The sequence below is a fragment of the Topomyia yanbarensis genome, chromosome 2 (assembly GCF_030247195.1).
Source record: "Topomyia yanbarensis strain Yona2022 chromosome 2, ASM3024719v1, whole genome shotgun sequence".
NCBI lineage: Eukaryota > Metazoa > Arthropoda > Insecta > Diptera > Culicidae > Topomyia > Topomyia yanbarensis.
This window is the reverse complement of record NC_080671.1, coordinates 265735411-265751855: the sequence shown is the minus strand read 5'-3', so window position 1 is coordinate 265751855 and position 16445 is coordinate 265735411. Positions and strand designations below refer to the sequence as shown.

Here is a 16445-nt window from a genome sequence, read left to right as displayed (position 1 = left end):
AATAAGTTAGCCATCGAAGGATACGATCGCTGTAAGGAGGGGCCATTGTTCAGTCAACTGTTTTAAAAATGTTCTTACTGTTGGTAGAATAGCAACCAGCAAGCTTTTCATAGGATCGGTAATGTTGAAAGTTGTGAATATCCAGTCCACAATGTCAGAAAATTTAAGGAATCCCGTTTTAGGGTGAGTTTCTGACTCTAAAATTGGAGCACTTGGGATTTTTGGTGCCCCAGGGAGTGCTGGGAACTCCTGGTTGTATCTCAATTTCCCAAAACCAGGAGGTATTATCTTCGGATTTGTACCAGCACTTCCAGTTGATGAATTATTTTTATTTTGTACCCTTGTTTGGGACAACCTAGGACCCTTACGAGGAAGTTCAGGTGAGTTTTGATTAGGTCTTTTCCTAGAGTTTCCAAGCGGAGCCAAAGAATGCCCCTCGCAAGGGTCGTTAGAGGCGTTATCGTCAGTTGGCAAGAGAGCGAATGGGTTTTCGGAGATAAGTGGGACAGCTCTTTTAAGCATTTCTGCGTAAGAGCGTCTGGAGCGATCTTTGGCGGATCGCTTCAGTTTATCCGCGCGAAGTTTGTACGTTGGGCATGTCAAAAGTGCATGCGGATTCTCCCCACAGTAAACACACTTCTCAGCGGGCCTACTGCAAGTATCATCCGCATGGCGTTCCCCACATTTACCGCACCGTTGCTTGTTGCTACAGTAGGTGGCCGTGTGACCTAGCTGCTTGCAATTGGAACAATTCATGACCCGCGGTACAAACAGGCGTACAGGTAGACGAGCTCCTCCCACTTCAACGTAGCTCGGAAGTGCAGATCCGGCGAAGGTTACGCGAAACGAGTCTGATGGATAGTAATTACCATCTTCGATGGACTTTGAGTGCAATTGCTTGCACTCCAAAATCTTAACTGATTGAAGGTTAGGGTCCTTAAAGCGGCCAGCCCCATCATTCATCAGATCATCGACAGTTAGACCCGCATCACTTACCACACCGTCGATCTCCACATCACGAGAAGGGATGTAGACGCGATACTCCAGCGTAAAGAGGCTATTGCTAACGATATCATTGGCCTGCTTCAAGTCAGTAACGACTACGCGCAGTTTATCTGACTGAACCTTTTTAATCTCGGTTACGGCCGAGTAACGTTTTGTCAGCTCCCGTGCAACAGTTATGCTGTTTAACGGTTTATTTTTGGGCCGAAAGTATACCACCCAAGGACCAGCGGATCCATCCTGGTAAACCTTGACTCGGGGGGGCTGTGAGACATTGGGGGGAAGTGGATCGACCATAACATTATCTGTCTCAGTATCAGATATATGTTCTTCTTCCCCATAATATTCGTCTTCGGAGGGTGATCCTTCTGTTTGTTCCATTTTGTTGCGGGAGCAACACGCTCGACCGCACTGTTTAACTTAAATCAAAATAAAAAATCAAAAGCAATAAAAAGAAGAAAAAAAATCGATAAGAAAAGTAAAAAACAAAACACTTCACCAGTTGGTTCCTGACGAGCTGGTAGGTGAATTGATCCTTCGTTTGTTTTATCCGTCACCCGCGTGACCTTCACACAATAGAGCTGATATAGCTCGTCTAAACAAAGCCGTCTTTCAGGCAAGAAAACTGTTTAGTAACTTCACTGCACCGATATCGCAGGTTATAATTATCACTCGCGGGACTGTTTATTACTAATGCTTTACTGCAGCCTCTGCCACAGCAAGCACCTTCGTACCACCGAAAAAACTAAACCACACCGGAGAGAACAAAAGCACTTGTTTCCCGGTACAAAGTTGGGTTACGAATGACTACAAAAACTTGTTATTTTTAAAACTTCTATTTTTTGCCAACAAAAGTCTGAAGAAAATGGAAACATATTGAATGTGGTTGCATCGCGGAGAAATGCAATAGCTGTAAACATGCTTCAAAATTTGATAATAACTGGCAGACAAAAACATAATTTTATTGAAGAATACGATTCTCATTGTCAATCAAAATGCTCGTAACCAAAAATTTACAAAATCTGTAAGATTTCAAGACATTTTAAATTTTGTTTTCTTTCATTATTTTTCTTTCTTGTACTACTGGAACTGTAGTACGGAAGGGCTCCCCGTAAGAATCACTTATTACAATTGCAGACGAAACGGGAAACGTTACCCTCTAAAACACTGCTTAAAGTCTATTGCAACGGACCGCAATCCTGATTGTGATATTGAGTGTACGGTTCAGTTGTGTGGGCGTATAGACGTCAGTCGATCGCGTGGGAATGAGCGCTTGTGTGCGCTTGAGACCGCGTTAATCGGATTAGAGGTGCTAGAGGGTTCACTAAATCATTGGGGCGTTTTTGTGTTTGCGAAATCTTGGGCGTAGTTATGCGTGGATGATCGCGATTGTATGTTCGTTTTTGTGTATCATCGTGCTACATAATTTACAGTGTATAGTTCGGATGCTAGAAGGGAGTTGTCTATCACTATCAATTCTATCACTAGGGCTCCCAGTCATGTCACCATGGAACGTGTTGTCTAGTAGATATGAGCGTCATTTTTTCTGAATAGCTGAACTGAAAGCATGAACCTAGGCTGCCAGGGCCGAGAGAAGGAACTTCCGGACGTAACCAATCCATGCCCACGAACACGGGCGTTTGTAGGTTCATTCTTGAGTTTGCTTTTCTAAATTTATAAGTGCTAACACGTTCACTTAGTCACCGGGATGTCATCCTGTTTGCAAGATCGCAGGAGAAGGTGTGCGTGGATGATCGCGAAGTGCTCGAACGTTTGTATGTTAACGTGTTTGTCGCGTGTGCTAGCGTGTATGTAACTCCGTGTGTATAAATTCGATTTTATATCCGTGTAGCCATTCGCATATTTGCGTGTAGTCTTGAAAAATCGCGCGCGGACCGTGAATCTTATACTTTATTTGCAGTGTATAGTTCAGATGCTAGAAGAGAGTGAGTTCTCCCATAACTCTAGAGTTCCCCTAGAGTAATTTTTTAGAAGCCATGGCAAAAGAGGTAACTCCAAAAGAATTACTCTTCCATTCGTTCCAGCGTGATAATCTACGTAAAATGAAATCATCCCAATAACTGAAATAGAAGTAAAAAATGGTTGCGCGACAACTTACAGCAGTAAATATGGATGGTTCTTGATCAGTTTCTGACCCGTTGATATACAACACAATTTCTATTATGTCATAATTTCATAAAAGCTCCTGAAACCGCGCAGAGTAAGCGCACAACATTATAGTCAAAGAAGCTGCTTCTTTGCACAAGAAGAAATTGTTTACTGAATATAAAAAATACGTGTCCACGCATTTTGCACTTATGCTTAGGGTTCGCAGTACCGATCCTTTTTGGCGAGAACCGGTACTACGGTACTGAAGCTCTCAGTACCGGTAGTACCGGTAAAGTACCGGTACTCGAATATTTTTTTAAAAAATCTAAAAAAGCTTCAAAGTGAAATTGATTGCTTAAACTGATGGCCTTATTCTCAGATGATTGATTTATGCTGATCAAAAAAAAAATGTTTATTGTTTTTAATTGCTTCGGAATGGTATAACTTATTTCAGCAGAAAATATTTTTCGTATGCGGTACTTTCTTTTATTTCGAAATCTGGGCCACTTTGAAATCAATAACTGCTAAGCGATGCGACTTTCGTCGTATTCAACAGATGGTAAATGTAAGAAACCCTGTTAACAACAGTAAATCAAAGCGAGAATGGCAGTGAATCCGAGTAGGTTACTCGCATTTCTTTTCTTGCTTTTCTGTAAACCTCGTCGTTTATGTCGTTTGTGTATTATTCTCTAATGCATATCAAAGCTCTTTGCTTTCCTGTAAACTATGGAGTTTTGCTGAATTTTCCGATCACCAATAATTACAAATCGCCCCATTAGAAGCAGTTCACCAAGTCTAAAATTTTTAGCTACTAAATCGCTGTTCGTTCTTTTATAGTAAAGGTTTAAGAGCAAACCAAATACAGACATGACTTAGACCATAGCCTTACTACGCGCCACCCAGTGAATAATGGAAACCAGTCATAATGTCGCTAAAAAAAATCATAGCAAATGTTTACGTCTATTACGCTAGATGTGAAATTTAGTACAAGATCGTTAATCGTTTAATTTGGACAAAATAGTGCAGGAATTTAAATATACCGTTCAGTACAACGGGAGCTAGTAATATTTAATATTATTTTGAAACAGGTCCCCCTAGAGTCCATATATTTTTCATAAAAAATTGCATGGCACTGAAAATACCGGTACTGAAATTTGTTCAGTACCGGTATTACGGTACCAAAAATGGGTCTGTATTCCCGGGATTTTCGGTACCGGTATTACCGGTACCACAACCCTACTTATGCTTATCATGTTCCTTGTGTGTATCAAGCTGCCCGATCAGTTTATCTGGCTGAAAATCCAACGTAAAATTATATATTATTAAGTACAATAACAGCGTCCTTTCTGGATCTAATGTTCTTCGAGTACGTTGAAATTTTCGGGTCAACCTTTCAAATAAAATAAAAGGAAAAACCTATTAAGTTATGTAAATGGAAATTTGAAGGAGTTCCAGAATCTACTGCTGATTATAATTGTATTATGTCTCAGAACTACAGAATACATTCGAACTGCAGCGGTAATAATTTGGTTCTGAAAAAGATTAAAAATAGAAAATGTATAATCCGGATTATTTTGAGATACATTCATAGAAGGCAAACTGAGTTGAACCAAATGTGAATACCGAGCAATATATCATCACGGAAATTAATCGGGTAAATTGTGTTTCGACTTAGATAGATCAACTTGGTGGCTGCTAGACACTGAATTTAAAAATTCCACCCTACTCGAAAGATCGGTTTAAACGACTAGTCGAGACGGATACATAGCTGTTCAAATTTTTCACTTATATTAGAAAAAATCTTAAAGTTTACCTAGTCTCGCTCATAAGAAAATTTACAAAAATCGATTTTTTTATCACTCTTGTGCACTGGTTTCCTTTTTCTAACATAAATGCATTTTTGGAACCTGGGAAACGAGTTGGCAACGTTATTTAGTTATTTTCCGAATTTTTGTTGTCCTGGGAGTACTTCCACTTCCACTGAAGTTGAAAATTCCGTACAAATTCCGGACAAATCCGTACAAGTATTTTTTCCGGACACACGCCCAAAAATCCGTACTGTCCTCCCAAATTCCGTACGGTTGGTCAGCATGCCCATGCTCATGAACAATATGTCAATTAATTCATGTTTCCGGTTTTTTTTCTCTCGTTAATTTTTCACTGCGACATTTTGCTCTCAATTTGGAAGTTTATAAAAAACAGTTTCGTGATTTAAATTTCGGAAAGGTTCAAGAGTTGTTTCGCTAAAAATGTGAAAGTGTCTTTCGGCAGAAACCGACTCATTTTTGTTATATTGATTCTTAGGAACAGTATTGTCTCAAGCGACCAGAGTTCATGAAGATTCGACAACATTCATCCCTTAGAAGTGGCATCAAAAACCTTTAAGCAGGGACGAATTTCAAATTTTCGTTTTAAATAACTACTAAATATACTAAATATACGCAGAATTATATAACCCCCAGCTCCCTTTTTTCGGTTTTTCTATATCTCCGTCATCTATAAAAACTGTTTCGGTTCCGACCGTTTTCCGTAAGTAGATGATAGGACTATTATGAAATAAAAACGTTTGTAAGGACGTGGACAGGTGTGTGGAGTTGAGCGGGTCTTCGTCATTGGAGATCGTAGCGAAGTATGATATTACAATGGAGATGCTCAATTCTACAACTCCATCTACGATTTGTGCAGGTGTTCGTGCTATGCTATGCTAATTCATGTTCCTATGTTCCCAACTGATGTCTCAGTCAGTCGATTATATCGAGTACCAGATTTCCAAAGATTAAATTTGCCGATTAAAATGTTAATTCACAAGTACATCCGACGTAATTCGATTTAGTCGATAAATTAGTAGGTCGATTAGTAGGGCGCTTATCACTCCATATTCCTGCATTACGAATGAAAGAAAAAGGTGATAATATAGTTGCCACCGCCTTATAAAGGGTTAATGTCGTGTCGTGTACACTAGGGCATGGCAAAAAAAATGTTTTTGAATTCTCAAAGGCCCCCCTCTCATATTGTGACAAATGTCAAAGTAAGCTCAGATGCCAAATTTCACATCATTTGGACAATTCTAGACTCCGCCCACTTCGCTTGAATTTTTTGTAAATTGGTACTATGGGAAAATATGGAGGAAAAACATATTAAGTTCTATAACTTTTGAAGTACCAATCAGAAAATTACAATTTATACCTCTTTTTATAGAAAATAACCTTGGTATTTGAATGGAGATATTTTTGTTTCTAGAAAAATACAGGACAATGCGGTACTGCGTTTAGCCCCAAAATCCCTTATTTTTAATAATTTTTCTGCTCCGTGACGCAAATCATACATATTTCGCAGATTTTCCAATGTGAAAAAATCTCAGCAATCGAACGGTACCTTTTTGACCTATGTCCGAATACGAGAAGTTTGGGTTATAGGACCTTTTGTCATTCGTATTAAATTTTATCATTTTCTGCATATATCTATATTATTCTTCAATCAGTTTTCAAAAAATGTAACTTGTTGAACGGGAAAAATTCTTAGGAATACAACAAAAATAGATTCGTAAGCATTAAAATTCAGAAAGATCCCATTTTTTGACATTAACTCTACAAATCACATTTTTTTCATTAAAAGTCCTAATACCTCAACTTCCCCTATTTTTCCAGGAATAAAACTTTTCTCATGTGATCCCTAAGCGTATTTCACACTAAAAGTAGTGAATCAAATATGAAATATGTTAAATGGAGATATTGTGCGATTTTATAAAAAAAAATGTGAAATCGAGATTATATGTCACATAATTCGATGTTTCTGAATTTTACAGGTAATGAACCTATTTTTGTTTTGTTTCTACACATTCATCAAGGTATAATTTATTAAAATTGAGTGAAGAATAATAGAAATACATGCACGAGAAAATGATAAAATTTAATATGATTGATAAAAGACCCTCTAACCCCAACTTCTCGTATTCGGACAATGGTCAAAAAGGTTCCGTTCGATTGCTGAGATTTTCTCATATTAGAAAAACTGCAAAATATGTATGATTTGCAACACGGAACAGAAACATTATTAAAAATAGGGGATTTTTGACCCAGTGCCCCATTTTTCCGTATTTTTCTAGAAACGAAAATAACTCCAATCAAATACTATGGTTATTTTCTTTAAAAAGAGGTATAAATTGTAAATTTCTGATTGCTACTTCAAAAGTTATTGAATTTTATACATTTGCGACATTGCGACTAAACGATAAAAAGGCAGCGAAGTGAAAACGATAAATATAATAACGTATCAAAGAAGTACAGTACGAGTAAATGATTGAATCCGATTGGACGCGTTTTCATTTCCGCTCAATTGTTCCGTCCTCAAACTGGTGACCCCGCGTTATACCGTAAAATTCGATATTTTTCAAACGGAAACCAACGAAAAAAAGTTCTTCCCAACGTTATCGTAAAATAAAACGGAGCACGATAGCGTAAATCTGCCAGCCACAGGTGCTGCTGCTGTTGCGGTGAAACTTCCGGATCCTCTGATGTGGTTCACCCAAGCCGAGGTCCAATTCGCCCTCGCTGGGATTCAGAACGATCAGACAAAGTTCTTCCACATACTGGCCAAAGTGGACCAGTTGGTGCTCCGCCATATTTCCGATCTTGTCGCACAACCTCCAGAGGAAAACAAATACAAAGCAATTAAGGACCGACTAATCTCCCGTTTTGAGCTGTCAGCGCAGGAAAAATTGGAAAAACTTTTGAGTTCTTGTGATTTGGACGACATGCGTCCTACCCATCTCCTTGCTAAAATGCAAGAACTTTCTGCTGGCTTCAATGCAAACGAGGAACTCCTTAAAATGCTGTTTTTGCAACGAATGCCACCGAGTTTCAAAGCTGTGCTATCCATCAGCGACGGTAGTATAGCTAAACTTGCGGAGATGGCGGATAAAATGGGTGATTCCTCTGGTCCACATCAGGTAGCTGCCGCATCGTACCCAGCGACTCCAGGAAGTCTCCAGGATCTCGAAGCTCAGATCGCCGCACTCTCAGCAGAAGTTCGCCGGTTGAAAACCAACCCGGCCGGTAGCCCAAACCGAAGCCGTTCATCTTCTCGTCAGCAAGATGTACCACAGAAAGTTCGGTGCTCAGCAATGCCGCTCGCCGTGTCGTTTTTCAAATACAAAAAACTAGACACACTCTTACCTCAGACGGCGGAGGTGGGAGCCCTTTGCATCATGCAGCCGTCTAATAGTTTTCGATAGGTTAGCAAATAGGCGTTTCCTGATCGACACCGGCTCAGATCTTTCGATTATTCCTGCTACATCGAAGGAAAAAATTCAATCGACTGCACCCTGGACACTTCATGCTGTAAACGGAAGTACCATCAAAACATATGGCAACCGTTTTATAACTACCGATCTAGGACTTCGTCGAAAGTTCACCTGGAATTTTATTATTGCTGATGTTACTACGCCCATCATCGGGGCCGACTTCCTGGCCGCCTTCGGAGTTATTGTCGACCTTAAGCATCATCGGTTGATCGACTCGAAGACTAATCTGCATTCGGGGGACTAACAACTACTGCTGTGCATAGTGTGACGACAATTAACATCGATCATCCTTTTCGCGAAATGTTAGCGGATTTTCGAGAAATTACTCTACCCAACACTATGCACTCCTCATGGCATCATGATGTTAAAAAAAAAACGGTCAATGGAGGTTCGTGGGCGACTACAGGAAACTTAATGCCACAACCATTCCTGATCGGTATCCGGTACCACATATTCACGACTTGTTGAACACCCTACACGGTAAGTCGAACTTTTCTACTCTAGATCTCGAGCGCGCATACCACCAAATTCCAGTATAGGAATGTCATATACCGAAACCTTTCGGGTTATTCGAATTTACGAGGATGCAATTTAGTTTGTGCAACGCTTCGCAAACATTTCAACGTTTTATGCACAAAATATTTAGCGATTTGGATTTTGTTGTAGTTTTGTGGATGACATCTGCATCGCCTCGACGTCCCCAGATGAACATCGAAGTCACGTATGAGCAGTTCTGGAGAGGCTTCAGAAAAACGGACTGGTTATCAATCTCGCAAAAAGTTGTTTTGCACAGGAAGAAGCCGAGTTTCTGGGCTATACCGTAAATAGAGATGGTATTCGACCCCTGCCAGAGCGAGTTGCAGCATTGCAAAATTTCAAGGTACCAACGACAGTCAAGGAGTTACGTCGTTTTTTAGCGTTGATCAACGGATACAAGCGTTTTCTTCCGCATGCCACGGACCAGCAATCTGCCCTGCGAGATTTGATACCTGGGAATCGAAAAAACTAGAGGTGGGTAATGTCTGGGACATAACTGCGGTGTTGACGTAGGACTATTCGTTGGCGTATCATATTATTAAAATTCTGCTTGTTTCTCTTTCAAACGGTTAAATTAACACATTAAGTTTGATTCATCGGACTCATTGAAATTTTCCTGAGGGTTTTAATAGTATTAAGTTCAGTAATCTATTCTGTAAAACAATTTTATTACCGATTTCTCCGCATAAAATACAGGTGTATAAACATCTGTCAGTAAGAGTTGATAATTTGCGGAAAATTTCTGCCGATAAAAGTTAAGGAATGCTGAATAGTTCTGTTATTCGAAATGTAAATTTTGCGATTACTAGTGAAAGTAGTAGTGATACTTTGATTTGATAAGTACCATTTAGTATTCTTTATACTCTATACTTTGTACTGCATTTTTAGTTATACCTTTTGAAAGTTAAAAAGTGTTGCAAGTAACCCCGGTTTGACGGTATATATATTTTTCAATTTAACTCTTTACAAGGATTTATTTTGTTAGTCCTGAAAAGAACCGATGGTCGGGTGTGGGTGGCATCCGGCGACTACTTACTTCGAGCTGGAATATACTTGATAACGGCATTGGTACCTTCCGATACGGCATGTTTTGCAAGCTATTCCGGCTTCCTTTTACCGTATGAGTGTGCCAAGTCTGTACTCAGCGCCAGACGAGAAACCTCGTTCGAAATATACTCGGAAATGTTCACGAAGTTGTTCATGATACTCATCGCCTTCGACTGGACTCCGGTATCCGGATGGAGTTGCGTGAACACCTTGTAGAAGTAGATAGCGTAGCTCTCCTTGCGTCGTTGCTTTCGCCTCTTCTCTCCTCCTTTCACGATGTTCTGTGCCTTGCCGCCGCCACTGACGATTTTTTGACGGCATTACCATGACGACGTGATACCACTACTGCTAGGTGCGAATTAAAACTGATGAAAAAATCGGCTGTACCTATCTTTTATACTCGACTGCAGAGAAACGAAAGTCCGTCCTTTTTTATATTTATCGCGTTTCGTTCGTTCGTTGGCCCACCTCTTTGATGGACGATGTACAATGAACCGAGTGCTTTATGAATGGCATCAGAAAAGAAGACCTTCGCAACCAATTTCTGATCGTAATAAAGAGAAACCCGCCTTTACTACTTTACACGACTATTTTCGTCAAATAAAGTATTAATTTGAAGTTCTCCGCTATTCTAAATCAACGTACAATCCGTATAGTTGAAATGTGAAATAGTTTCTCATATATGTGCCCTGCACGGTGTCTTTGTCGAACAACTTTATTCAAACAAATTCGGCATCTGTAAAATTTCGGAATATGAAAGAATGGACTTTTCCCTTTCATTTGAAAGTAAAATTAAAATATTCTGTCGGGGGGTCTAGAACAACTTTTTATTTTAAAGTTTTTTGATTGAAAACTTAAGCTTTTTAATGAAATTAATTCGCATTTTTGCTACTAATTGGTACTATAGACATTCAAAAAATACTAAAAGTGAGAATCTGATGAACAATCCCATTGTCTACAACTTCGTAGAATGCTATAAATCGATCTATGCTATATTTCACCCTAAGGAGGAAAATTTGGTAAAAACCAAAATTTCTCGCTAGGGTGAAAATTTGTTGGTAAAAACCAGTCTTTGTACAGGAGGGCACAAATCCTTATTTCATACTGTGTTGCGTTTCGGCTTCACCTCATCAGAAACCATCACTAACTTATTGTCGGAATAGATTAGCGCCGGCTTGACGCAAATCCCTTAAAACTAAAACACACTTTGTGTTTCAATCGAACGACTTATCAAACGTGATGTCCCGTTCGTGCAGAAGTTCTGTTTATGCCGATGAGACACAGTGAAACCGAAACTTGTCTTGGCTTAGCAGGCCTATGCGAAAGCACTATGCTATATTTCACCCTAAGGAGGAAAATTTGGTAAAAACCAAAATTTCTCGCTAGGGTGAAAATTTGTTGGTAAAAACCAGTCTTTGTACAGGAGGGCACAAATCCTTATTTCATACTGTGTTACGTTTCGCTTCGCCTCATCAGAAACCAACACTAACTTATTGTCGGAATAGATTAGCGCCAGCTTGACGCAAATCCCTTAAAACTAAAACACACTTTGTGTTTCAATCGAACGACTTATCAAACGTGATGTCCCGTTCGTGCAGAAGTTCTGTTTATGCCGATGAGACACAGTGAAACCGAAACTTGTCTTGGCTTAGCAGGCCTATGCGAAAGCACTATGCTATATTTCACCCTAAGGAGGAAAATTTGGTAAAAACCAAAATTTCTCGCTAGGGTGAAAATTTGTTGGTAAAAACTGGACTGGTTTTTAACAACAAATTTTCACCCTAGCGAGAAATTTTGGTTTTTACCAAATTTTCCTCCTTAGGGTGAAATATAGCATAGTGCTACGCGCGCGCGGTCTACCCAAGCTAAACTAAGCTAAGCTTTTTGGAAATCAACCACAATAGTTTCTAATGTACACTCGCTAGCCAATAAATAATATAAAACGTTTTTCAGTAAGCATTGCCGTCCTGAGCATAACCAATCAATAGATATTATAAATATTTAGAGGAACTAAGCACGGCGAAGACTGACTATTCATATAACCATTAGATCTTCAATGTCCCAACAATGCTATGTGGCGGTGACACTATACCGATGACCCATAGTGAATTATACTGCCAACGATCGCACATTTGTCCCATTTTCTATGGAATTCTTATCTTTATGGGAGTGATTTGCGATCATGGTTAGTATATGTGTATATAAAAGCTATTCTGCTCTACCTAAGTATCAGTGATTTGTAAGTTATGCTACGTAGATTCGCCAACTTTGTTTGAAAAAAGCCATACAATTTTTTTACTGATAGCGTATAAGTACAATACTTCGCATAAAAGGTACTATTTGATATAGCAATTAGATATGTATATGTATTTCAACCTGTGAACATACACTTCGGTGAGCTATGTCCCACTACCGTGCAACAGATCATAGACATAGTGAAAGAATCAATCAGACGTAAAAGCATAAGATTTCCATAGTGAAAAACAACAATCCGAGAAAAACGTTGTTCAAAATTTACATTTTCTTTGAGCCAAATGGATGGGACAACCATGGTTTGGTATTTTTTCGATATTTTCTAAACAAACCTGGTAATCTTATTTGTTCATTGTGATTCAGTGGTGATACAGAATACAAACAGATAACTCATTTTCAACAAAAAATTCATATGGGACTCTTATGGTTTTATGGACAGTAAAGCTCAACGCAAAGACACTATGATATAGGCACCGGTGCCGGTTACAGATGGATTCAAAATAGATCATTTACCTACATTCTCTAAATATGATTTTGTAGTATCAAAGGCTGTGATTTTTCATTAGGATTTTAAACCGGTTCTACACTGTATCCAACCCATTTTCGGAATTTTGTTCTGATTCTTATATCGGGGCAGTAGATTGCACTGGTTTTACACTTTCTAGCAAAAGTGGGAATGAAACGCGTCTAGTGGCTTGCTCTACTGCTAGAAAATGCAACACCAGTGCAATCCACTGCCCCGGGCTTTTTCAATGAAAAACCCCATTAGTAACCTTTTCTTCCGACATAGAATCATATCTGCATTAAATTCGAGCATTTCGGAATATGGTTTACCGGACCAGCAGTAACTTATCTTCTGTTCCACCCAGTCTAGGTTATCTATAGATTGCCCTTACCACAAGTCTATGGATACCAAGCAGAATATCTAGTTATATGAAATGGTTCAGAATGACCGCCAATGTCTGATTGATTTGAATTCAGTTATGTGATGACATCTTCCAAGCAAAAGTTTATGAAGTCTAGGATGTCTTCGATTGATTTATTGTAGTTGTGTATCACAAATAATAGTTAGTACATTATTAATTGTGGTGCACAACTGGATATTGTTTTGCCTTTCTTATATAGAAAGGTTATGCAATCGGTCGGAATTTCGACTTTCTAACCGCGGCCCGCAGAGCCGAATCTCTTATACCATTCGACTCAGTTGTTCGAGATCGGTAAAAGTGTGTTTTTTACTTGGTGATAAAGCTTTTATGCCGACCCAGCAAACGTTCGACCATACTACCGATTTCGTTCATCGTGTGTTAGAGCGAGGGACTTTGAACAGAGAAGATAATTCTGAACACTACTCCTCTAAACTCCTGCTAATGCACTTCACATGATTCCAGATCTAGCTGTTCGCGCTAGATTTCGCTGGTCTCATAACCGCCATAACAGTCCTGCACGGCATGATATTCTACATGCCCTCCTCCCTACGTTGACCAGTTGGATGCCGTGGTCGATCGAGCGATTCCGTTTGAAGGGTGGCTTCCGGTACACTGGTGCCCCGACGACCCTATACTGGTGGTTTGTTGTGTTCGGTGCTACTCGGCGTAGTCCCCGACGGTGGAGCTAGCCTACCTCGGCGGAGAGTTCCTCGATGAAAGAATGTCTCCCGCAATCGTTGACGGACGCGTTATTCTTCTTTCGATGCAGTCCGGCAGAATGCCGAGGTCAGTCCAGCGATTCCGGGTGGAGGATTGCGACCGGTTCACTGGTGCCCCGACGATTCAAGCCGGCGATTCGCTACGGACTACTCGGAATAGTCCCCGACGGTGGATCTTTCCTGCTTCGACGAAGAGTAAAAATGTGTGCGTGTATATGTGTGTGTATGTATGTATGTATGTATGCATGTGTCAAACAATCTCACCGATTTTTCTCAGAGATGGCTGGATTGATTTGCAAATACTTAGTCTCAAATGAAAGGTACAACCTTCCTATCGGTTGCTATTGATTTTTTTTAATTGATCCGACTTCCGGTTCCAGAGTTACGGGTTGAAGAGTACGATCACACAGCAAATTCCCTTATAAACTGGTACCATCATAATGTCCAAATGATGCAATACATATTAAAATATGTGCAACATTACTTGGATTTGCGTGTCTAGATCACTAAAGACCCATCGAAGTCGCTTTGACCGCATTGGCCACCTATGACGGTTTTTGATGCCCCCGGGGAACTTTCCAAGTCTCTAAGTTAATGTCATACCTATTTCTCAGCTAATTATTTACCGATTTTTCCAAACTTGGTCTCAAATGAAAGTTACTACGTTCCAATTGAATTTTGAATTGAAAAGTTACAACGCTGCTATTGAATTTCTAATTGAGCCGACATCCGGTTTCAGAATTACAGGGTGATGAGTACGAACACACAGTAAATCCCGATTTCAACGTATTCGGCGATGGATGTAAATTTTTTCCAAAAGACGAAAATTTTTCCAATATGTGACCACAACTGCTTGGATTTGTAGTTCTAGGTCACTAACAGTCATTCAAAGCCTCTTTGGCCACATTGGCAACCATCGACGGTTCCAAAAGCCGCAGCGGAAGTATTCAAAGTCAAAATAACAGTTACATCAATTTCTCAGTGATTACCGGACCGATTTGACCAAACTTAATCCCCAATGAACCCCAAAAACTGTTATTAAATTTTATTTCGATCCGAATTCCGGTTGCGGTGTTACGGGTTGTGGAATGTGATCACAGAGAAAACTCCCATTCAAACTGATAGCGCTATGAATGCAAAAAGGATTTTTTTTCCCTAAAATTTGAGCCAAACATCTTGCATTTGTAGTTCTAGGTTACTGACGGCCCATAGAAATCTTGTTGGCCACATCAAGATCCATCCGAAAATATTTAAAATCGTGACCGACCATCTTCGATTCCTACTTTACCCGTTTCACCGACATGGAAGACTGAACATTTTTCACAATTAGAAAGATTTTTTCGACTCAAGAGGAATTTTTTAAAAGGGCGTAGACTTTTCTACGTGCCATAATTTCAAAAATGTTTAGTTCGATTACTGTATTTTATACAGCAAAACTTTCTAAGAATGAGCTACAGAGAATGAACATTTCTGTACAAAAAAAATATACACTGAAAAAAATGTTGTGTCATTTTCCACAAAAACAAAAAAAATGCGCTAAAGATTTAAATTGCAAATAAAACTAATTTTTTCTAATTTTTTATTATTGTCATCGAAAACTTAAAGAGAAAAGAAATATTTTGAACGTGATTGTATGATGAAAAACTTATCGCCAAAAATTAACAATAGCTTTATATATGTTTTTTTTTTAATTTCATGCTAATTGACATATACAACTGTAATTTTATTTCAGAATATAATTCTAAATATCGTTTTAAATTATAATGCATTTAACAAAAATCTTCCGAAATGTGATAGTTTTCGAGGTATTTGGAATTTTGTTCCAACAAAAAAGCTAATTCGTGTGATTACGCCTTTTTTAATAGATATTTGCGTTACCCCATCATTAAATGTCAAAAATCTAATGCTTATCGTTTTAAAGACGTAAAAGAAACTTTATCAGTGTATTTGGACCATGGATAAGCTTTCAAAAAAAAATGTCCTAACTACAACTTTTGACATATTTCCATGATTCATACTATTTGCATTCAAAAATACAATTTTCTTTTTGAATATGATTCTAAACACCATTTTAAATCAAAATGCTCATGACAAAATTTTTCTGAAATGTAGTAGTTCTAGAAATGTTTCAAATTTTGTTTTAACTTCACAATTATTTTATTTCATTGAGACCATTTCGCGTTTGTCCATCAACAACAATAGGTTTTTTAAATGGCCCATAACATTTCCTGTAACTTCTCCTTTGAATTCAAGGCGGTATTGTAACCAATTTGAAAGCTACATGAAAAAAAGCATGATCGTATGATCGAACTATTTAGTTTAATCATCAGATCCTTTAATTGAATAGAATTTTGATTGTTTTCGTATAGCTTTCAAATGGTTTACAATATCGCCTTGATGTCAAAAAGAAAGTTACAGGAAATATTATGGGCCTTTTGAAAAACCGATTGTTGTTGATGGAGATACGCGAATAACTTCTGAAAAGGTAGTAATATAACAAAAGAATTGTGTTTTTAAAACAAAATTTAAAATATCTCGAGAACTACTACA

General features: G+C 38.8%; 2 protein-coding genes across 2 annotated transcripts in view; both read left to right on the top strand.

The window, feature by feature from the left end:
- LOC131683118 (uncharacterized) overlaps window positions 1–16445 on the top strand; it is a 472644-nt gene that overhangs the window by 386262 nt on the left and 69937 nt on the right. The gene's annotated exons all lie outside the window — the stretch shown is intronic.
- On the top strand, window positions 7625–8344 carry LOC131680321 (uncharacterized). Its single transcript, XM_058961041.1, has one exon. The coding sequence runs from the start codon at window positions 7625–7627 to the stop codon at window positions 8342–8344; it is 720 nt and encodes a 239-aa protein (XP_058817024.1).